The sequence below is a fragment of the Mastigoproctus giganteus genome, chromosome 8, assembly GCF_048544385.1.
Source record: "Mastigoproctus giganteus isolate SK-2022 chromosome 8, ASM4854438v1, whole genome shotgun sequence".
Taxonomy (NCBI): Eukaryota; Metazoa; Arthropoda; class Arachnida; order Uropygi; family Thelyphonidae; genus Mastigoproctus; species Mastigoproctus giganteus.
The window spans coordinates 91,517,346-91,542,725 of NC_143582.1; the positions used below are offsets into that span (position 1 = coordinate 91,517,346).

The 25,380-nt window shown below is 35.5% G+C and overlaps 1 protein-coding gene across 3 annotated transcripts in view; it reads right to left on the minus strand.

Moving 5' to 3' along the window:
- Positions 1–25,380, minus strand: part of LOC150081717 (MAGUK scaffold protein DLG5-like) — a 450,728-nt gene that overhangs the window by 55,264 nt on the left and 370,084 nt on the right. For all 3 annotated transcript variants that reach the window (XM_090378823.1, XM_090378822.1, XM_090378824.1), the window contains exons 21-22: positions 22,897–23,110; positions 16,067–16,311 (exon numbers count right to left, since the gene is read on the minus strand). In XM_090378823.1, the coding sequence (XP_090234949.1) occupies positions 16,067–16,311; positions 22,897–23,110 (459 nt within the window). The remainder of the gene's footprint in view (positions 1–16,066; positions 16,312–22,896; positions 23,111–25,380) is intronic.

Below are 25,380 nucleotides of genomic sequence, written 5' to 3' on the forward strand. Positions count from 1 at the left end.
TCTTACCAAGAAAGGCATATTGGGGAAAATAAGCCTTTCTTACCAAGAAAGGCTTATTATTCTTACCAAACTACTCCAACTTGTACAGCAGTCTTCCAGTCACTAATCTCACTGCCCTTCTCTGAACTCATTCTAGCAGTTCTACATTTTTCCTAAAATGAGGCCCCATGAGCTGTCCTCATAGCCTGTCTGCACCACTCAGAGAACTTGATATCTGACTGCACAATTACCCCTAAGTCTTTTTTATTCTACACTACCCTGTGTGTAGCACAACACAGTTGGTATGTTATTCTGGAGTTAATGCTACCCATATACAATATCTGGAATCTGTCAAAGTTAAACTGCAATTGCCATCTCCCAGCCCACCATCTCAGCTTTTCTAGATCCTGTTGCAGTAGCGTACTGTCATTAACAACCTTCGCATCATCTGTAAACTAGGACATTAAGCCTGATATACCTTCATCAATATCACTGATAAATACAGAAAACAAAATTGGACCCAACACTGAATCTTGGGGGACTCCGCTAATAACATTAGTCTACGAAGAGCAGTATCCATTGATTACCACTCTCTGCCTTCTCTAACTAAACCATCCCTTTATCCATAGCAGTAACTTGCCCTTAATGCCATACTGATCCAATTTGTACAGTAGTCATCCATGTGCAACAGTATCAAAAGCTTTCCTAAAATTTCAGTATATGATATCAAAATTATTTTTTGCATCCAGTTCCTTTGTGACCACATCATAGTATCCTATCAAATTGGTAAGACAAGAATTCTTCTTAACAAACCCAAGCTGTGTCTGAACTATAACTGGTCTTGTCTAGATGATCCTGCAGTGCTTCTTTAACCAGTGACTCCATTATTTTCCCCAGAACAGAAGTTAAACTAACAGGTCTGTAATTACTCATGTCACCTTTCGATCTCCTTTGTGAACTGGTAGTACATCTGAACATCTCCAGTCAGTGTGGACCTCGCCTGAGTCCAAGAATGCCCTCATAATCACGGCTAAGGATTTGCTTACTTCCTTTGCTGCTTCCTTTAATATAATTGTATAGATCCCATTAACTCTAGGTGACTTTCTTCTGTTTACCTTCAATGATTTCTCCTCCACTTTGCTCTCAGTTATTACAAAATCATTTAACTTCCTTTTAGAATTTGATAAGATTCTGCTATTCTCCTCCCTTAAAATTTCCTCATGCATGAATGTAGATGCAAAATACTCATTCAGCTTATCAGCTACCCAGCTACATGAGAAGAATCATCAACAATCAATATCCTTTGACAAGAATTTCTCGTTATCTGCTTTTGCTTGCCTTAACCTCCTTTGTGACTTGATTACAAACTATCGTATATCTACCATAGGCATCTGTGTCTCCTGATAATTTATATGCATCCCATGTATTTTTCTTCTTCTGCCACGAGTCTCATTAGTTCATCTGCAATCCCTTTAGGCCTAAACCTTGAAGAGGATTCCTTAGTTGGTATGAAAAGTCTAGTAGCTTCCAAGATTAATTCCTTGAAGGCTTCCCATTTAGAATTTGCTTTGGTAATATCATTGGTTAGTCCCATTGTATAGAATTTAAAAACTGTCCGAGACCACTGCAGTCACCTTTACAAAAGCAAAAACCCTTCCCTTTACCCTTGATGGCAGTTACATATTTGAGAAAATCCCAAATCATCAGTACACTGTGATCACTGCTACCTAGTGGTTCCTTTATCTGCAGATTCTTAATGCACGAATAATCACTGCTGATAATCAGATCAAGAGTATTACTCCCCCTGGTTACCTCTTGAACATGCTGCTGTAAAAAAAAATCATCCAATAAATCCACAAAAAGTCTTGCACTATGCAAGTGGCCAACACAAGTTCCAGTCTATATCCGGAAAGTTAAAATCCCCCATTATAAGGCAATCTGATACTGGCCCACTATTTCTCTGTAATGTTGTTCTCTGTACTGATTAGAGTCATTAGGTCTATAATACACTTCTAAAATGATCTGTACTTGTTAAGTAAGTCCGCAAATCTCCTATTCTTAATGTCATTTATGGCATTACAGCAACATGTACAATAATATCACCCTTTGTACCCTTAAAAGATGATATCTGCTGTACAACACCATAAACATTTGCCTCTGATAGACATACCCTGGTCCTATTCCACCTATCCTTTTTGCACAATACATTTCCCATCTCTCTCTAACAATAGAGTCACCAACAATAACTAGCTCCTGTGAGACCAGCACATTCTGCTCTGAAGATCGCCTGATGCATAAGTGTGAGCTCTGGGGTTGAGTTAGGCAAATTAGAGCTTGATGGGCCCCATTTTAATTCTTTCGAAGGCATCTACCCTACTCTTCTACTTCATTGGTGTTTTGCTTGTTTAGGAATGTTGACAGGTGATCACTTCATTCTTCATCTTCAAGTAAAAAATTTCCTTCACAAAACCTTAGGAACTAGTTAAGCTGTTATTTTTTTTCCTTCATAGCATCATCTTTCTAAATTGTAATAAGCATTCAATGTGTTTCGATGGATGACATTCCAAGTTTACAATAAAATTTAAAGTTTGCTTATTGTCCAAATTTAGTGATTCTCAGTACAAGCAACAAGTGTTCACTCAAAGCAGCATTCCACTAAACCTGCTGTGTAACAAGTTAAAACATGTGCAAAAGATACCATTGTAATATCCCATTCATAATCTTTTATCAACCATTATGGGTTCAATAATTATAAGATCATTATTGAACTTTTCTGATCATACCTCATGGTTTGCATATTAATACATGCATATTGTACATATATTAATAGGACTTGAATCAAGAAAGACAAATTGGTCACTGGAGTTTTTCATGTAAACATTAATACATGATTAATTATGTATTAATACATTAATACATAATTAATACCTGTTTGTAAAATCTTGTAACAAATTTATTTAAAATTTAAAAATTAAGTCACTTTTTATGTCAACCTTAGTTACTCTCAGAAATTGACTTTATATGAATTCAAACTTGAATTATCTTGAAATAACTTTTTAATTAATTCTCTTTGTACTGTATAATCTTTGTAGATGCCAAGCTTAGTCTGGAAACAGAATTCAGTACGGAATTCAGAAATGTAGCTGCTTTTCAATTTGGATACTAGGACAGATTAGAGCAAACTTGTAATAATAATTTTAACGTTTTCCTACTAATAAACTAATCAAAACAATATTCAAGCAGTAAGTGTGATTTCTTAAAACAATGGCCATAAGAAATCATACTTTATGATGCCGTATGATGTCCTTCTCTAATCAACATGATCTGTATTAACAATCCATACCTGTAATAATTCTTGCAAAAATACTTTTGTCAAATAACAAAACTGGTCATTCATTATTCCTTTAAGTTAAGAAGAATAACTATAGTAAATTTCAGAAAAATATTTTAATTCAATTTTAAAATAAAATTCATTATAAGTACTACCTGTCACTGAGACTGCCCAATTAGAAAGAATTGATGGATTTATGTAAAATATATATATGGATGATAAAAATGCTTATCGGAACCAGCCTTCTGGTTTAGTTCACTACAGTAAATCAACTTCCAAAAAATAGAATTAGAAGATTTAAAAACTGTTGATAGAACAAATTGGCACTTAACATCCTTCAACATATACAGAAGTAATGGTCTCAGTAAATGGATGTGATGTATGTTGGATTGAAAAGCCATGCTTGAATTTTCAATGCTGGCATAACCTTTAAAACAGACAAACAAATTGCTGTATTGAAGCTATAAGAGAGTAACATACATAAACAGACATTTCACACAAACAAGAATAACATGGTGTTTTTTTTTTTGTTTTTTTTTTATTTGGTAGTTGTTGGCGCATCGGCTTCTGTGGCCATATTGCACCTCCCAAGGTTTCTGCAGTACTTTGATCCAAGCCCGAGGCGGGAATCGAACCCGCGACCTTTGGGTTGCCGGGCAGGTACTTTAGAATAACATGGTTATTAGCTTGATTTGTCTGTTTAGGATTCTTTCAGAGGTTTGTGATTCAGAAGTTCTTTATCTCATTTTTTTTTTTTTTTTCTTCAAAACTTCTTTAGCATTAGCAGAGGCATACAATGCAAGAAAGCAAGCTTATGCAGCAAAAGCCAAAAAACAAAAAAACCAACCCTCCATTCATTCCAAATGCCTGTCCAGCTCAGCCTTAAATTTATTTAGGCTATCAACTTCCACAAGAAAAGATGGAAGTCTCTTCCACCAATCAACTATGCACTGGATAAAGGCAAATTTCCACACATCTATTCTACAACTGTCTTTCCTCAATTTGAAACTGTGCCCCCTCAGGTTCTTAATCTGAGCAAGAAGAAGAATCCCAACAGCATTCAGCTTGCTCAACTCATTCAAGGCCTTATACATTTGCTTTGTTATTTGGTTTTTAGGAGCATTAGCAACTAAGGCCATTTTTCTCCGGGGATATGTGGTGGTCATTCCCTGACCTTTCCGCATCCTCCGTATTTGGTGGTCACGGGCTCGAACCCCGGTCTAATCAAGAAGCATGTGCTATGCACAATTGCTCCTGCCCACCTGGCTACAGAGGCGGTCAAGGCCTTATACATCTCAATCAGATCACCTCACAGGTGCATACTCTCCAGGTGCTGCAATTTTAGCTTGACTACTTGTTGTACTTTTCAATTTGGTAACTCTGAAAAGCATACATATGGCTTTTCTCAACACTTCTTTAAACAGACTTTTCAGATATTGCTGCTGCTTTATTAGTCTAGTTAAACATTTACTCAAAATTAGCCAAAGTATATATGCATACTTCAAACTTATTAATTATAATAATTATTATTATTTATTCATTTTTATTTACATTTACCCTTGGACAGCCTGTCATAATTGACCAGTCATAATTGAATATCAACCCATCATATTGAATATATAGTAACATTAATTGATAGTTCTTTAATAATATATCTCACCTATAACACATATTGGTCAATTACAAATTACAGTGTTGTCACTTTATAAAGTTCAGCCACCATGGCATTTCTGTTTGTCTTGCCATTTCATAGTCTAAGGTTAAAGAATTACACATTTCAATTTAATTTTTAATTTGTAGTAAGTAGCTTCAAGGATCTAATCACATAGGATGCCTTTTTTTTTTTTTTTTTAGCTAAGAAATTAAAAAGGCAATGGCATTATTAGAAACATAATAGTATAGCATGCTCTAAGCTATGCTATTATGTACAGGTAACAATGTGTGTAGTTATAGTCTCAAAAAAAAAAAGGAGCAGGAATGATTTGGTTCAGGAGAGAACTGTTGATGGTGGTTCACTTGCAAATCATAGCTATAATCATTGTACTAACTGCCTCTTTTTGCTGAGCTATCTCTAGTGGGATGTGATATATTGCCAAGAGAGTCTTTGTGTACTTTCACTATAAATTGTGAAGATCTTAGGCAGCAAGTCAGCATTCTGATGGGCTTATAAGATGGCTTGAAGAATCAGCATGTGGCCTTCAAAGAAATTAAAATGAGGGACCCTTTAAAAAACACTGCCACCCAGCACAATGTTAGAGACTACACTCAAGCTACACACAGAGCAAAACGAGATCGTCCATAGCAGTGTGCTGGTCCCAAGGGGTGGGGCGAAGCTGTTGCCAGTGACCCTATTGTCAGGGAAGCAGGAAATATGCTTTGTAAAAAGAACAGGTGGAACAGGACCAGAGTATGTCTGCCTGGGGCAAAAGTTTATAATTATTAATTTGATATATAATTAAGTGATGTTAGAATTAGCATTACTAGAGTCATACGATGCAAGAAAGAAAGCTTATGCAGCATCAGCCAAAAAAAAAAAACCAACCCTCCTATTTCACCCCTCCATTTGTTCCAAATGCCTGTCCAGCTCAGCCTTAAATTTATTTAGGCTATCAACTTCCACAACAAAAGATGGAAGTCTGTTCCACCAATCAACTACCTGCTGACTAAAGGTAAATTTCCACACATCTATTCTACAACTGTCTTTTCTCAATTTGGAACTGTGCCCCCTAACGTACTTAACCATTCAGCTTGCTCAATTGTTCAAGGCCTTATACACCTCAATCAGATTGCCCCGCAGGTGAGGTGCCTACTCTTCAAGCACAGCAATTTGCAGAACTTAAGCCTTTCTTGGTAAGAGCACCCCTTTGTTCCCCTCACCAATCTTGTTGCCCTTCTTTGTACTTGTTCTAGCAACTCTACATCCTTCCTAAAATGAGGCCTCAGACGTGTACATAGTACTCTAGGTGTGGCCTGACCATTGCCTTGTATAATGGGATAATCACCTCCCTGTCCCTGCTAGCAAAATTCCTATATATCATTGACAAGACTCCATGACCTTCCCCGGCAGCCCGTCTGCTCTGCTCAGCAAACTTCATATTTGACTGCACAATTACCCCCCAGGTCTTTTTCATTTTCCACTTCCCTGAGTGTAGTACCACAGAGTTGGTACGTTTCTCTTTGGTTATTGCTACCCATATGTACTTTGCATTTGTCAATGTTAAACTTCAGTTGCCACTTCTCAGCCCATTTGCCGAACTTATCTAGATCCAGTTGGAGTAGCATACTGTCTTTACTGTTGTTAACAACCCTGCCAACCTTCGCATCATCTGCAAACTTGGACATTAAACCTGATATACCTTCATCAATATCATTGATAAATATACAAAACAACAATGGGCCAAACACCGAAGCCTGGGGAACTCCGCTAATAACATTTGTCCACGAAGAGCAGTGTCCATTGATTACCACTCTCTGTCGTCTTCCACTCAACCATCCCTTTATCCATTGTAACAACTTACCCTTAATGTCATACCTCTCCAATTTGTACAGCAGTCTTCCATGTGCAACAATATCAAAAACTTTCCTGAAATCCAAGTATATGATATCAAAATTATTTTTTGCATCCAGTTCCTTTGTGACCACATCACAGTATTCAATCAAATTGGCCAGATAAGACCTCCCTTTAACAAACCCATGCTGTGTCTTAACTATTACTGCAATTGTGTCTAGATGATCCTGCAATGCTTCTTTAACCAGTGACTCCATTATTTTACCTGGAACACAAGATAAACTAACAGGTCTATAGTTACTTGTGTTTAACTTTTTGTACCCCACTTTGTGAATTGGTGATACATTTGCACACCTCTAGTCCATGGGGACTTCCCCTGAGTCCAAGGAAGCTTTCATAATTATGGCTAAGGATTTGCTTACTTCCTTTGCTGCCTCCTTTTATAGAACTGGATAGCTCCCGTTCCAAACCAGGCGCCTTCCTTATGTTTATCTTCAACAATTTCTCCTCCACTTAGCTCCCTGTTAGAGTTTAATAAACTTCTGGCATTCCCCTCATTGAATAACTCTCATGTGTGATTGTAAATGCAAAATACTCATTCAATTTACTGATGATCATGCTCAGCTACCTGAGTATGATCATCAATAGTCAACCCATCTATGTTAAGTGTCCAATCTGATTCATCCCTTTCCTTCTAGAGTTTACATAAGTAAAGAACATGTCGCTGTTTTTCTTTGCATCCTTTGCCAAAGATTTTTCATAATCTGCCTTTGCCTGCCTAACCTACTTTGTGACTTGATTACAGACTAGCTTATATCTGCCATAGGCTTCTGTGTCATCTGACTTTATATGCATCACATACATTTTTCTTCTCTGCCATGAGCCTCATTAATTCATCTGACATCCATTTATGTATAGCAATATCCATATGTTGCTATACATATCGGTATAATGAGATCTGAAGATTTACTTAACAAGTACAAGACAATGTTGAAAAAACGATGGAAGTCAGGATTAAATTAGAAACTGTCTGCAATTTTGCCCAACCATGATAGGAGGGAGCACATGACAAAACCTTGTAAATCAATTCAATCCTACAGAGAGAGAGAGAGAGAGACCGAGCAAGCTTATGGGGAAGAATTTTTCGCAGTGTGGTCTGTGCTTGTTAATAGGAGAGCTTGTTTCTACAGGGAATAGGATAGAATGGGTGAAAGAATATTTGTTGGTGCTAACGAGGCAATGTTAGGTGGGTCAGAAAACTACTAGCTCGGGTGGATACACAGATGAATAGATTAACTGCAGCTACAGGCAGAGATATTAAAGTGATTCTCACATTACTTCTATTGGAACAGCAACAGTAGCCCAAAAAGCAAGGTGTCAGATAGTATAAGTGCTGGGAACATGATCAGACAAGCAAATACATCGTATTAAGATCACTAAAAGCAAAAAAGTGCATATACTAATGATAAGCACACAGTGAATAATTTAGATGAATATGAAGTATTGTCAAGTCATCAAATGTGGAGATTGTAGGTATATCAGAGACACAGTGCAACTTAGACATAAGAGATGCACAATTTTAATATGGAGAGTACAATGTGTACAGAAAGAAACAGATGGTGGAGGAGTAGATATGCCCTTAGTTAAGAAGCATATAAAATCTAAACTTAAACATTAAAATCAGAATGTCTTATAATGAGGGAATTTAACTTTCCATATCTGGAAAGTTATGGAAATTGTTGGTTGTTCACTCACACAATAGTAAGGGTTTTGTAAATTTAATGAATGACTGTTTTAAACCACAGTTGATGAGTCACTGCTGATTATCAGCAGTGACACATCATGCATTAAGGGTAATATGCAAATAAAAAATCACTAAGCAGCAGTGATCACAATGCATTGATGTGGGATTTATGTAAAGATGCAAACTACTGTGAATGGTAAGTGGAAGAGATTGTGCTTTCATAAAGGTGACTACAATGGTCTTAGGCAGTTTCTTAATTCTATAGAGTGGGATCACCTTATGATGGTCAACAGCAAATTCTAAACAGGATAAATTCAGAAGTAATTGTAGGCTTTTTATACTAATTAAGAAATACTGTCTAAGGTTTAGATTAAAATGGATGTCAGATGAATTGAAGAGACTTGTGGCAAAGAAGAAAAATACACAGGATGCATATAAATTATCAGGTGATGACTAAAGTAGATACAAACTAGTTTAAAACCAAGCCATAAAGATGGTTAGGCAAGCTATGAAAGATTACAGGTCTGGAAAAGAATGCAAAAAAAAAAAAAGAAAAAAAAAAAAAAAAGAGCAGCATAGATTTCTTTTACTTATATAAGCACTAGAAGGAGGGCAATGGATCACACTGGTCTGCTAGATATAACTATTGATAATCCTGCTCAGGTTGTTGAAAAACTGTACAGATATTGTGCATCTACATTCACACATGAGGAACTTTGTAGTTTATCAAAATTTAACAGGATGCTAAATGATTTTGTGATAACTGAGCAGCTGAAAGTGGAAGAGAAATTGTTGAAACTAAACATGCAAAGGAATCTAACTAAACATGTAAGGGATCTATCCACCCACTCCTAGTACCATAATCTTGAGCGCCTCCTTGGATTCAGGGGAGGTCCCTATCTGGAGATGTGTGAATGTATCTCCAGTTCACAAAGGGGAATTAGAGACCATCTAGCTAGGAGCCAGGAAGGCGGTCATACTTCATTCACATCATGCTTAAGTGGTGATCTTGGCTGATGAATCTGAGTGGATATTATGATGCAGTAATAAAGCAACTGGACACAAATAATAATTTTGAAATTATATACTTTCTGAAATATACTTACATTTCAGAAAACTTTTGATATTGTTCCATATAAAAAAGAGTGCTGTGAAAACTGAAGCAGTGTTGCTATGGATAAAGGGATGGTTGAGTGGGAGAAGACAAAGAGTAGTTACCAATTACAGTGCTCTTCTTGGACAACTGTTTTTAGTGGAGTTCCCCAGGGTTCAGTGCTGGGCCCATTTTTTGTTTTCTGTATTTATTAATAAAATTGATAAAGGCATATTAATTGAATCTGCAGATGATACAAAAGTTTTCAGGGTGGTTAATGACAGTAATCAGCATATGCTACTGCAACAATATCTAGAAAAATTAAGCAAATGGCCTGATAAGTGGCAATTTGAAGTTTAACAATGACAGATGCAAGGTACAGAATCTGTAGATAAAAGAACCACCAGGTGGCAATGATCACAATGTGCTGATGTGGGATTTACTTTAAAATGTCTATATTGACAGATATAATTAAAGGTCAGTTCTTTGTGCTTTATATTTATTATTTATGTGCTTCTACTATCATCAAGAGTGACGTGAAGGGCGACTACAGTAGTCTCAGGCAGTTTTATAATCTATGCAGTGGACCATTCATGGAAGTAATTGTAGTAGCTATTAGGCTTTCAAGAGCAATTAAGAAATACTGTTCAAGATCAGGTGATTCAGATGAGCACAGTAGATTATAAACTTGTCTCCAATCGAGTCATAAAGGAGGTTAAGCAAGCTGACAGATTATGAAAAGTCTTTGGAAAAGGATGCAAAGAAAAAGAGGTTGAAGACAAACTGAATAGGTATTTTGCATCTAAATTCACACATGAAGAATTCATTAGGGTAGGGGATGCCAGAAGTTTATCAACTCTAACAGGGAGTTAAATTAAATGACTTTGTGATACGCTTCTTGATTAGACCGAGGTTCGAGCCCGTCACCACCAAATATGGAGGATGCGGAAAGGTCAGGGAATGACCACCGCATATTTCAGAGCAATATGGCCTTAGTTGCTAATGCTCCTAAAAAAAAAAAAAAAAAAACCAAAAAAACTTTGTGATAACTGTAAGTGGAGGAGAAACTGCTGAGGATGGACAAAAAAAAAAGTAACCTGGGGTGGATGAAATCTATCCAATTATACACTGGTGTGCAAAATTTAAGGACCAGTCAGGTTTTCACCTGTAGCTTCTCATAGGAGTGACCTGGATATGGGAAAAGCATACCAAAGGAACCTGATGATGTACAGAAATGATGAAGGAAACAGCAACGACACAAAAACGGAAACAAAACTGTACAGAGGGACTTTATTCAAAAATGGCAACATAGCACTGGCTGCCATGATACAGATGCATCACTGCCAAAGATGGAACAAAGGGAAGATGTGGTCCTCAGTAGGAGATATGGCCACCCTTAATGTCGATGCAGGCTTTGCACTGCCTGTCCATACTTAGAACAATATTGTTGATAAGTTCTTGCAGTAACACAGTCCATTCCTCTGTCAGTGCCATTTTCAGCTGGTGAACATTTTCTGGTGGGTGTGGACGTGCCGCTAGGCATCTCCCCCAGAGCGTCCCATGCATGTTCGATGGGATTTAGATTGAAGGAAGGGGTAGGCCAATCCACACGAACAATGTCCTCACTTTCCAAAAGCATATCAACAGCTGCAATGTGATGGGGTGTGGCGTTATCATCCATAAACACGAACTCGGGTCCAATGGCACCTCGGAACAGACGCACATGGGGAAGGATTACCTCAGTACAGTAGCATGCACCGGTTACAGTACCACCTCCCCAGATAAGAACACTCCGACCACCATATCGATCCCTTTCAGTGATTTTTGCGGGGTGATATCGTGTGCCAACCTCTCGCCAGATTAGCTGACATCCAGAATCGCTGCTGAGACTGAATCTACTCTCATCAGTAAAGAGTACCTTAAGTAAAGGTTTTGTGGTTGTAACCTTCAGAAATAGTGTTGGTCCTTAAGTTTTGCACACCAGTATATGGAGACAGAAAAGGAAGCAAAAAAACCCTTAGCCACAATTAAGAAAGAACCTTTGAATTCAGAGGATGTCCTTCTGGACTGGAGATGTGCAAAAATATAACCAATTTACAAAGGAGGATCAAAGAGTGATATCAGTAATTACAGATGTTACCTTAATTTCTGTTTAAAGAAAAATAATGATCACCAAAACACCTAGCATTCATCTGCAGTGACAATGCAATCCAGGAAATTAGGATTCTCGTGACAAGTCTGGATGAAGTCTTCACATGACGATACTCTTTGTTGCTTCTGTTCATCCATGAGGCTGTGTGGTACAAACTTTGCACAGACCTTCCTTTTCCCTAAAATCTTCATGTAGAATTTGACGAATCATCTCCTTATTCAGGTGTTCTAACGTAGCCGAGTGGTCAGGAGCGGGAGTGCAGTAGCACACGCTCTTTGGGTTAGACAGGGGTTCAAGCCCCTGACTGCTAAATACGGTTGATCTGCCAACTTGTTTGTTATTTGGTTTTTAGGAGCATTAGCAACTAAGGCCATATTGCTCCGGGATATGCGGTGGTCATTCCTTTCCGCATTTTCCGTATTTGGTGGTGACGGGCTCGAACCCCGGTCTAATCATGAAGCGTGTGCTGCGCACTGCTGCTCCTTCCCACCTGGCTATGGAGGCGCCTGTCGATCTGCCAACCTGCACTGGACCAGCGTGGTAGATTATGGTCCATTTCCCTCAGCATGAATTGTTGAGGAGGCCTCCATCCTGCAGTGGGTTGATAATGGCTGCAGTTTACCTTACCTCCTTATTCATATGCAACTCATCAACCATCATTCTGATGGTTAAATAACGTTCTGTTGCACAATTTCCTGTACTTTTGCAACTCTGTTCTCATTTCGAGAAGTTGATGGATGCCCACTTCTTGGGTCATCACAAACATTCTAACATCCATTTTTGAACCTCTACCATTCAACTGGTATGATTAAGACATTTCATCACCATAAAAATTTTTAACATTTCACATGTTGCTGTTCCAGATTTTCCCAGTTTGAAGCAAAATTTTATATTTGTTCGTACACAGATCATTAACAATACTAATGAAACTGGTTATTACTTGCAACCTGTCAGCCTACTGATATACTGGATAATTTCAGTACCACCATCTGAACTACAATATACCACTTCCGTTCATTTTCAAACTTGACGAATGTGTCAGGTGATCTGATTGAGGTGTATAAGGCCTTGAATGGTTTAAGGAATGGTATAAGGCCTTGAGCAGGCTCGATGCTGATAAGATTCTTCCTCTTGATCAGATTACAAACCTGAGAGGGCATAAATTCAAATTGAGGAAAGACAGTTGTAGAACAGATGCGTGGAAATTTGCCTTTAGCCAGCGGGTAGTTGATTGCTGGAAAAAACTTCCATCTGTCATTGTGGAAGTTGATAGCTTAAATAAATTCAAGAACTAGACAAAATTTTCCTGAGTTTTTTGTTACAGTGAATAATGTTATCACTGGTTATTGTTATCAGCTGCTTATTATAATAAAAAATGAAAACCCAAAACCATTTATATTATAATGTATGTAATTTTCCACATTATATGATCACACTGCCATTTATTGTTATCATTTTTCATTTCAATCAGGAGAAATGTCTTCCAAAACACCTAAAATTGTACGTAAGGCAGAAATTTGTTGATTATTTACAATCCAAATAATCTAACCATTCCAAATAATATTTATGACCTTGTCCCTTGTCAGTAGTATCTTTTAACTTCTAATCCCTGCCACATATCTGTAGTGTTAAGGAAAAGCAGGAGAGTACTCGAAAACAAAAGCCGGTGAACAATCAAGAAAATGATGCTTTTGCTATTAGGTTATATGGCTGGAGAAGCAGAAATCTAACCCAATATTGCAAACTTTTACAACTACATATGACAAGTTATTTGTGTTTAATTATACTGTTCAATAAAGAACTAAAATGGTCTTGGGCAGAACACATAGCTCGAAGACATGATGACAGATGGACTAAGAAAATAACAGAATGGTATCCAAGAGGAGCTAGAAGAAAACCTGGAAGACAAAGGCGGAGATGGATAGACGAAATTCACGAGTTTGTGGGTAGTAAATGGATGGCCAGTGCTCAAAACAGAAGGAACTGGAAAGTTGCTGGAGAGGCCTTCATCCTGCAGTGGATTGAAAATGGCTGATGATGATACTGTTCAAACAGAAGTTTTTTCACAAGTGATCACAAGATCTCATAGTACGTACATGCAGTACTGTAGCCAAGGTCTACTTTCCGTGAATAGACTTGAGTTTAGTTTACAACTGATGTCCATTGAGAATTGAACCATAATTAATTTTTTCTTAGAATATAAATGTCACAGAAATGTAGAGATTTAAGTTTGAGTGAAAAGAACAAAATTCTAAGTGCTTATGATGCCTTACCTAAGTGTAGCCAGAGAAAAGCTGCATTAAAACTCGGTATTTCACAGAATTTTTGTGCACACTTTTAAAGAATAGAAAATTAGATGAAGTAGGTGTGACTGAGAATGATAATCTGAACAAGGAAAGGAAAAGATGTGGAAAGAATGAATTTGTGGAAGAAGTGCTTTTGAGATGTTTCACAAATGCAAGATTAAAAAATGCTCCTATCTGCTCCTGGTAGAAATATTCTATGCAAAAATGTGAATAAATTTGCAAATAAACTGGGTGTAAATGATTTTAAGCCTACAGATGGGTGGCTGAGAAGGTGAGAAACAACACTGTGTGGGGAAAAAATACTTCATGGAGAAAAATCAGACTTGCATACAGGTTCAGCACATAAATGAGTGGAAAATATCTCACCTAATTTATTTGGAAGAATTTAGTCCTGACTGTATTTTAACACTGATGAAACTGGTGTTTATTTCAGACCAATTTCTGAGCATACAGAAATGAACATTTGATAGCTGGAAAAAAGCAGAAAAGCTTTATTATTGAGAAATAAACATTTGATAGTTGGAAAAAAGCAGAAAGAAAGAGCGGCTGTACTTTTTATGTGAAATATGACAGGCACAGTAAAAAAAAAAAAAAAAAAAAAAAAAGCTTTTCGTAATTGGGAAAAGTAAAAGTATGCATCCACGTGTCTTCAAAGGGACAAAAAAAAAAAAAAAAAAAAAAAAAAAAAAAAAAACAATTAATTGAATATAAGAGCAAAACAAATGCACGGATGTTGTCACAAATTTCTGTTGACTTTCTGAAGGACTGGAACAGAGAATTATTGCAAGTCAGTAAATAAATTGTGTTTACCTTAGATAACTGCACAACTCATCTGAATGATGCAGTTGAACATAAAATTTGTTGTTTCTTCCAGCAAATACAATGACCATAATGCAACTGGATTAAGGAATCATAAAGGGTTTCAAAACACTGTACAGGAGTGCAATGCAAGGAAAAATTACTGCAGATACTGAAGAAGGCAATGATGCCCAAGCTAAGGACACAGCACAAAGAATTAACTTATTAGATACAGTGCATATGATGGCTAGCACGTGGGGTTGTACTGTAATACACTGGTAATTAGTTAACTACTTAATTTGTAACTTTATTTTAAGTCCTAACTGCCTCTCCTTTGGTTTATAAACTTCAAGTTCCAGAATCAAAAATTGTTTTTGTAAAGCCAGATTTATTCACCAAAGTGTTGTGACAAATACTGAAGAAAGTAGTGCAATGCCAACAGAGTATATCAGTAATTTTTTTTAATATTACACAAAATTTCGATGAGTGGGTAAAAATTGAAGAATATCTTCTGACAACAAGTGATCTATCAATAAAGGATATCTGTAATTCAATGTTTGTAATCTGACACCGAAGAAAATGAAAATTCTGTTTTATGCCAATGAACAGAGCAATTATGAAATCTTTTGCAGTGTTATGGAGTACATTAGAACTTAAGGGAGGAAAAAGTGAAGACTTCAAATTATTGTACAGATTATAAGAACATATTGAAAATTTAACTGCTAAGGATTTAAAACAACAAACACTGGAGAAATTTTTTATAGGGTTAGTATGTTAATAATGTGTTTTTGTATTCATTGTTCCTCCCCCCCCCCCTTTCATTTGTATTTTTTTTTTTTTTTTAATTTTGACACCGAAATCAGTTGATGTGTTTATGTTGTAGTTATGAATGTAGAGTGCTATATACTGTACTGAACAATAAATAAAGATTGTTAACATAAACTCATCAAAAAAATCCTTCTGTTTAATGTTATCAGCCACTTAATGTTACAATTTTCATAAACCAATGTGATGACAATAAGCAGCACCCACTGTATCCTCGAAAAGCAAAAATATCGAAACATCAAAAGTCAAAAATATATTCAAAGGACTTGTATTAAAACTGAATAAAATAATTACTCCAAGAAATCAACCAAGACTAATTAAAAAACTTACAGTTTTGTCTCTCTACTCGTTGATATGTTGGTGGTACTAGCTCTTCACCCAGAGTGCCAGAATCACTACAGCTATTTATAGACACATCAGAAAATGAAGCCAATTCCTTGCTGTCTCTAGAATTGCTACGTTGATGGCGTCTACGACGGAAAAAACTTCGTCTAGCTGAAGTTGATCCTCTACGAGACCCCTCAACACCCTCTAATTCTCCAAGGCTTCGCTTCATGAGGATTTCTTCTTCAACTCTATTAAGAAATTTGTAAAAAAAAAGGAACCATATCCAATAATTATTAGTTCAGATGTGTTTCAAAAGGGGAGTAGACAAAAATATACAGATTAAATCATATCCACATAATGAATTCAATGTTTGTAATTTCTGTTTATTTTCTATTTCCTTTCAAAACAACTTTGATGGGGATAGAGGGGGAACAAAATACAGCTTAGTCAGAGAAACTGAATAAATTTATATTTATCTCCCTTAATTACTAGCACAATATAAGAAAAGCACAATCTAATTAAGGTTTAAAATCCTTACCTTATCCGCTTAAAAGCGAATAACACACTGTGCTGACACTACATAAAAAAAAGGTAATCACAACATGGGAAGCTGTTATTGTTGTTTTTTGAGAGCTACTGGCACAAGAGCAGCTTAGGCTATAATGAGCGTAGCCTACATTAGGAGAGTTTCGCATTTCAACATTTTTCACTTTTCTTAATGTGGTTAATAAGAAAGCCAAGTTTCTGCTTTATAATCACAGCTTCTCCATAAATGATATATTATTAATTTTATGTTTTGGAAGTATCCAATTAACTTAAGGAAAAAGAAAATGTCATTAGTATTTGGCCAGTCATCTAAAATTGTTTTAAGTATTAGGTTTTTTTTAACATTAATTATTGTTTGAAATGCTCTTAGATGTTCTATATTAAATCTTCGACAGTTCACCATGAAGTGAAGTATGGCAAGTGGAACTTGACAGTTTTGGCACTGAGGAGGATCTTCACATCTGAGCAGATAAGAGTGAGCCGTATGTGTATGCCCGATTCACAATCGAGCAAAGGTTTGCCCCCACCACAAGGAGGCAGGAGTGGTGCTACCTAGTGACAAAGCAGAAGTAGATTAATAGCTAGTACAGTTAAAATATAAATAAAAGGAAAGGTGTCTTTCTTTCCTTAGGAACTTTTGTGCTAATACTTTTTAAGGAACCTATATATATATTTATATATACAGTAGAGAATCTGCCTTAGACTCCAGAAATGCTTGGCACTCGGGGATCAACACGAGAAGCATCACTGGCAGGGATATATGACTGTGATGACACTATCATTAAAACAATACAGATGGTGGCCTGTTGCTGCTATCTACAAGAAGTGAAAAATGAAAAACAAAATATATAGCAATTATAAGTACTATAATTTCTGTATATTTCATTTTTCATTACTGCTATACTAAGGTAGATCATACCATTTGGGATACTATAAGAAAAATTCATCACATAATACAATATAACAGTGCCAGTACCTTTTACAGCAACAAAATGGGTCTAAACTTCTACTGGATGAGGTATGAAAGACTATGACCAAAAGTCACTCGACATATCATCATTAGTGGACTACTGTAAAATGTTTATTTGCCAAATAAGCCCCACTAATTTCTGCTCTATGTGGACAACAGGATAAGTATCTGATGGAAATAATACATAAGTTCCTATATGCTGGATGCAATATTGTTTAGGTGTATGGTGATTTTAATAAGGTTGAACATATATGTGTGCGTGTGTAGTAAAACCATGAAAGAAACCAGTTTTGCACATTTTTAACCTCTTGCCAGTCACATGGGAGCCAATTTGAAGCCCATTATTTATTATTATTTTTTGCTAATTCATTTATTTCACACTGGAGCAATTCACAGTACAGGAATACCTCGCATAGTGTGGTTAACTCGTGCCAAAAAAAAAAACCGCGCTATGCAAAACCGCACCGATCGAGGTATTGTTAGTATGTATTTTAATGTAATGCGTTCCGACAATTTGATTATATGGGTCGAGTTGCAAAAATATATAGGTGCTTGTTTACTATAAATTGATGCACACGAAATTCTTGCAAAAAAGAAACAAAATTGATAAAAATGAAAAATACTAGTAAATACAGTACAAATGATTTTTATTGCAGTATGTACATACCAAAAGCATATAAGTGAAGTATGTACATACCAAAAGAATATAAGTGAAGTATGTACTGTATTTTTATTTTGAAAAATAACTGATCAGCTTAGTTTGCACAGTTTTTTTTTTCTTTTTTTTATCTGCATACATCTCTTTATAACATCGAATGTCATTTTGCAATGCCTGCTTTACTTTCATACCTCGTTTGATGTTTGGATCTAGAAGAACACTCGGCGTCATTACATTTCTTCTTTCCACTCATATTTGCATATATAGGTGTAACGTTTTTAAAAAATAATCTTTAATAAAAATACACGGTGAAAAATATTTGTACAGCTTATGCACAATTAACGACCTCACTGCTCGGAATCTAGAGTGTTTACTAATCTATCAAGGCTAGCAGAGTCCGTATATGGGTGTTGTGACAATAGTCAGCGTGGCCTTGAATCCATAATGCATTGGCCTACGTGCTGGCATTATAATATAGTACATACATACATACATACATACATCAAATGTATTGGTGCGTAATGCAGTTAATTATTATTATTATTATTATTTTTTTTTTTTTTTTTTTATATTTTTTTCAATTTGAGAGAGAGAGAGCACACCAACAGAGATCAAAATTACGATCTTCTGCTCAATGCACACCAGTCTCCAAAAATTGTTCATCATATAGATACTTTCATATCTAAGTACTTTAATAAAAAACAGAGAAGACTTTTTTTTTTTTACTGAAGGTTGCTTCCCTAGGATTAGAGATAGTAACAATGAGGTAACCAGAACACACACACACGCGCGCATGCACACACGATATTCATAAGTAACATAAGATATTCATTGTATATGCTGTATATTGAACTTATATATTTGACATTGTATATTGAGATCTGTATACTGACTGTAAATAAAATTTAAAATTATTACTGTATTGCTACTGTTATATTCCTCCTCTGTAAGGCTTCAGCTGTTTTGGAGTAATAAAAAAAAATATATATATATCAAAGCCTTAGGGTTTACCACCATAGGCAAAGTCTATTTCAAATATGATAACCAGTTCTACACAAAAAGGGGGGGGGGGCACAACATGCAGCCCCATTCTTGCAGACGTTTGCAAGAAATGGGGGCAATTTATAACCACTGTTAGTGCCAAACTTCTAATCAAATCAATTCCCCCAACATAAAAAGTGATATTATAAAAGACATGGCCTTCAGAATATACTCCCCAGAGTACATTCAAACAAGAACTAAACACTGTCAGAAATATTTTGATCAGTGACAAATAGCCAGATTATAACAATTATAAATCACACATTACTCCATTTCAAATTATAACTATTTCCCCCCACCAAAAATAACAATCCATTCTGTCCAAAATTCACCTAAAGAAACACTTCCATTCCTCTGCCCTCCACACACTCAAGTTGCACAATGTTGTCTATCCTCTGTAAACTGCACAGGAATAAGCAAGGTACTGATGTTCATGCCCCCAGTTTCAGAAAAATATTGTTTTGCCGAACCTGACAGACATACATATTTTTTTTTTTTTTTAATTATGCTTTGGAGTACACCAATGCTTCATCTTTTACTAATGGATTCCAGTATTTATTAACCCTTTCCAGAGTGCATATATACATCTACATTTCTTAAGGCCATTTCATTTCATAACAGATTGCACCTGTTGGCTATTGTTTTCCAATTTTGGCTTATAAAAGCCAAAATTTAGGAGCTTTTATGACTTTTTAAAAAAAATTCTGATTTTATTTTTGAAAAATTTAAAGTTCTCTCTGAAAACAAGTTGATAGATGACTTTCATCAACCGGTGAAATACCACCACTTTGCTTATTGGAGGCTTGAAGTGGTGAAACCCATGTTTAGTCTCTAGAGCAAAGTTTCCGGCATTCCCCTCTCCCCATACTTCTCCTTCAACCCATGCACGGTACTAAGTACTATAGGTTTTGATACCTTTCATGTTTGGGGTTTTCATAAAAAAAAAAAAAAAATCTAAAATGTCAAATTTCTTAATGTAAAAGGCTACTTTTACATTAAAGCTTCCTTTTGTAATGCATTCTTCTATGTAAATTTTTAGTCCTCTCCCTGTCTCACTATACTGAGTTGGCTTTGCATTGGCAACATCCACCACATGTAGAAATGGGCTGTTCTATAATGCTGGTGAAGAACCCAAAGTCAGGAGTGGCTGATATAAGATTGTAATTTGCACAAGTGGCAATCAGTTTTTGAGTGTCTGCAAGGAAGAATGCATCCGGCTCTTTTCAACTTTGAATGTGGAATGATTGAAGGCAAGACATGAAAGTGCCAGTGTCTCGACAACAGACAATATGGTTAAGTGCTCCCATTCTATGGCCCAGCTAACCACCCCAATACAACACAGGAATAGCAAGACCAATATTAACATGACCTATGACCAGACTTTAGCTCATATAAGTTATAGCAGTCAATGGCCATTACAGGCACCCATGCTCATCATGAGACACAAGAAACTGCACCTTGCATGTGTATGTCAACAACAATGCTGGGTGACTCACATGTGAAAATCAGTTGCCTGATCTGATGAATCCTGTTTCCAACTCTATCGTGTTGATGGGCACATCCACATTTGGTGAAAGCAACACGAGGCCATGGTACATGGATGCAGTGGTTCACCGGAATGGCTGCCCCATTCAAACTGTCCATGAACAGATCAGCCATTATTGCCGACATTTCCCATGTTGAGGTCCATCTTTTGTATTTATCTTAAATACTCAAAATACTCTAGTTATAATGATAATTTGATAAATTGAATCTAGATTCTGTTATTAGGAAATATTTTATTCATCTGTAGCACTCTTAAACCAAACACACAATTGTTTTTTTCTACGATATTAATTGCTTCGTCTACCGGGATTTTGGTAAATGCATTTACATCAACTCACAAGAATATTCCTAATTTTCATGTGTTCATATTTAATCACTTTGATAAATTCCTCTGAGTTAGTTAGGTATTACGTTCTCCTTAACAGGAAACAAAACTTTTATCCATCATTTGAAGTCTGTTGAGCCAAATTTATCACTAACAACATAACTTACGGGATTCCCCTCTTTATGAATTTTAACTGCAAATATAACGGGGAGCTTCACTATTTTTTGGTCATTTAAAATTGCATGTTTCTTTATTGATGATATTCTTATCTAATAATACTTTTGTGGCTTTCAAGGCCCTCTTTTCCCTAGTTTTAGTCAGATCTTTCTTAATTCCTCGTACAGACCCTTCTGTCTGGATGTAGTTTTAAAATGAAGGTAATACTACTTTTACCTGCTTTCAAATCTTAATGGAGTTATCTTCTTTCAGATTTTTTTAGCATTAGCATTAGTAGAGGCATTTGATGCAAGAAAGCAAGCTTATGCAGCATATGCTCTCTGTTCTTCTGTAGTCAGTTAGGTTTATATGTAATCCTTATCCTCACTCACTGTGTACCTGAACAAGGATCTGGTACAGGATTTGCAACATTATGCTGAGTTATTAAAGTGAACATCATGGAGTATAAAGTGTTTCACAATCACTAGTTTCCTGATGGATATTATCTGCAAAAAAAGCATATCATTTGAAGATATGAATAGAGCCAAAATTTTTATATCTTTAAGTATTATGATAAATATGACCCATGTTTCATCAAAGCTATTGTTTGCTACAATATAATGACTGGCCTTAAACAAATTTGTACATGTGAAAATGTAACAAAATACTGTGAAAAATAATGTAACAAAATACTGTGGTATTTGGGTAGTATTGTGCCCTTTTATTTTCCCCCCTCTCCTTCAGGTCAAATGAAATGAAAGTGGTCTAAGGCACTCATAAGCAAGGCTACTACATTTAGTTAAAAAGAGGCATTAATATTATCTTACAGATTCAGTAGCCTGTTCATGGTTCGTAAAAAGATTTTGGCAGCTACAGTAGTATTAGTTTATTTCTGACTGCATCAAACTTTATCATTTGCATCAAATCTACAACTCCGCAGCTTCTGTTAAAGGATATAAATCAAAATTTATCAATGTGGTAAATTTAGATTACATGGCTGTCAAGGCTGGACAGACCAGTCTTCAACAGACTGCAAGGGCATCAAAAACAAGCAAAGAAGTTATTATTTGAGTGGATGATTATTTATCACAATGGCTTTGCCCATACAGTACAAATAACAACTGACACTCTTAGGAAATCAGGATAATATGAAGTGGTGAAAAACCATCATTCATACAGTAACAATCTGTTGCTTTATGAATTATAACTGTCTGGAAAAGCTAATTGAAAGGTGAAGTGCTGCAAGTTTAACTAAGATGATGAGGACAAGGATGCTCTCAGAGAAATGATCTAGTTACAAAAGTCTTAAGAGAGAGTGCAGCAGGTGACGATCACATAAGTTGTCTGTCCAACATGTCTAGTAAAGTTTCGAAACAACGGGATTCCCATAATGTTTTTATACTGTGATACAATGGAATAAATAATTGTTCTACAATATCTTGACCACCTTTTATCTGACTTAATTTGTAAACAGCAGGGTTTAAAGAGCCATAAAATATTTTCTGTTTCTTTCTGCTCCCTGTTTCATGTTTTCTTTATAAAATTCCTATTTAAGCTTTAAATAATAATAATAACTAATAAGGAAGTCTTACTTATATTTGCTGGGAATAAATCCACATTTCACCTTCTGTCCTTCTTCATCTACTAGCCATGCTTGCCATAATCCTGGTACACCATTGTACATTGTATTATCCACAAACAGAATATCATCTTTATGTAAGGTAAGAGAGCCATCAGTACTGGGACGGTCAAAGAGAGTTCGAATATAGAAGGAATCTCCAGGTTGATCTTGTATTTCTGTATATCCTTAAGGTAGAGAATATTTTTTTTTAACAATTAATTATATTTAATACATTATCAGTTATATAGAAGACACTAAATTTACTGAGTTTTAAAATTTTTAGTTTTGGGTAATTTACACTGGTGAGGGAGTATACTGTCATACCATCCAGGGCTCAACAAAATCTCTTCCTCTATGGTTGTAGATGGAGATCATTCTGTGGCACTATAAAAAGAACTGGCATTTTTATGCTATGCTATGATATAAAAGACTACTAGCAGTACCTCTTGCAAAAATTTTGCAATTGGTACCAAAGTTCTTCTCTAGCTGTCCTAAAGAAACGTAGTCTGTGTTTGGTCATGAGCAGGTAAGCCAGTACATGTCGAATCCTTTGTCATTTCTTAATTCAGTAAAATAAAACTATTCTTTCTTTTAAGGTATTAGGCAATGCTAGTAGAGAAAATTGGCCCATTCTGTAAAATGAAATTATTCAGAATTTTTATATTTTCCCATGTTTCTTCACACCTAGAAAGAAATAACTTCAATTTGAGACCAAATCAGTTAGGCCTATCAGTTAGGCATACAGCTAGCTGTACCCGTTGCGAAAATTTTGCAATTGGTAGCAGATTTTTTCTCTAGTTGTCCTAAATAAATGTAGTACCCAATGTAGTATGAATATATACCTGTAAATGTATTCAAGATCGGTCTTTAAAAACGATCCTGAATACATTTGTAGAAACACGAAATGGCATGTTTCTCCTTTGACGCAAGGTACATTCACAACACGACCAGTCAGAGTAGCATTTTGACTCTGACATACTTCTAAATCCTTAAATTAATTACCTTAAATAACCTCAAAACAAATAAACTTCAAGTTGATAATGATAAAATGACGAGTTCTGAACATATTAAACATAACGAATGGCAATGAGTGTGTGAGCTCGAGAGTGCAACGTGGGGACATAAAAAAAGTGAGCTGTGATGGAATTCTATTGATTAGTTCTTTCTTTTAATGTAGACAGCAATAGTAAAGAATTTTGCAATTGGTAGCAGAGTTTTATTATTATTATTATTTATTTTTATTTTTTTTAAATGTTATTTATTTATTTATTTTTATTTTTATTTTTTTCGGAACAAAGGATACAATTGTGTGAAAGCACAAATCGTTAATCAGTTAAATAGTTAAAGTGCAAATTGTTAATCAGGAAGGGGGGGAAAAAGCATCTGTTATCAACTTAGACAACTGTTTGTTTAACAGTTAACATCTTCCAGTGGCTCCATCTATGAAGTGAATGTTGAATTATTCTTGTTTGTACTAAAAAACTAGCCCATTCTGTAAAATAAAAATATTCGGAATTTTTAAATTTTAACAACTTTGTTAACACCTAGGAAGAAATATCTTCAATTTGAGACCACTTCCAGCCCAATAAGTTAAGCCTATCATTCACACTGATGGAGTAAAGAAAACAGCTTCCATATTAAATTTATAGATGCCGCTTCTTGTATGTTTCTCAGCCAAGAACCTCTTGAGTGTTCTTTCAGTCTATACTAGATTTAAAAAAAATAAAATATGGGACACGCCAGTAATGTAACACACAGAACTAAATAATGCACTTATGACTTCAACATAAGTCATTTTAGAAACGTATAGTTTCTACCACAGATGACTCTAATGTTTTGACTTACGTTGCTATTGTGCATTACAAATCTGTCTATTGGGAACAGACAGTGAATCAGTAAACACTATTTTATTGTGGCTGTTTTCATTAAATACTTTTAACTTGAAATATTACTCATGCAATACATTTTGCTTATAAAACTGAATGATACAGACATAAGATATAAATGTTTTAGCCCTAATAGTGTCAGTGATCATTTCCTGTTGCACACTCACCTTGATCAACATCTAATAAAATTGAAAAAGTGTATCACTCATAAGTTGCACACATGTGACATGAAATTTCCATACAACTTCTAAATAAAGTAGCACTGTTGGAAAAATGACAATATGATAAATCGGAAAGTATACATAATTACCGGCTATTATGTATTAATTCCCAATAATATTGGAGATATGCTTAATTTATCAAAAATACCGGATATTATGAATAATCTCCAATGCTTACTGGTAATATTGATTAACTGAAATTAGATGCCAACAGAATACAAAAAAAAAAAAAAATCAAAGTTTATTGTTATTTATTATTACAAGATAAACTATGATGACATTTTGAATTGCATAGTTTGCAACTACATTTCTACAACTACATTTATTATGTTGCATTTTCCTCTATAA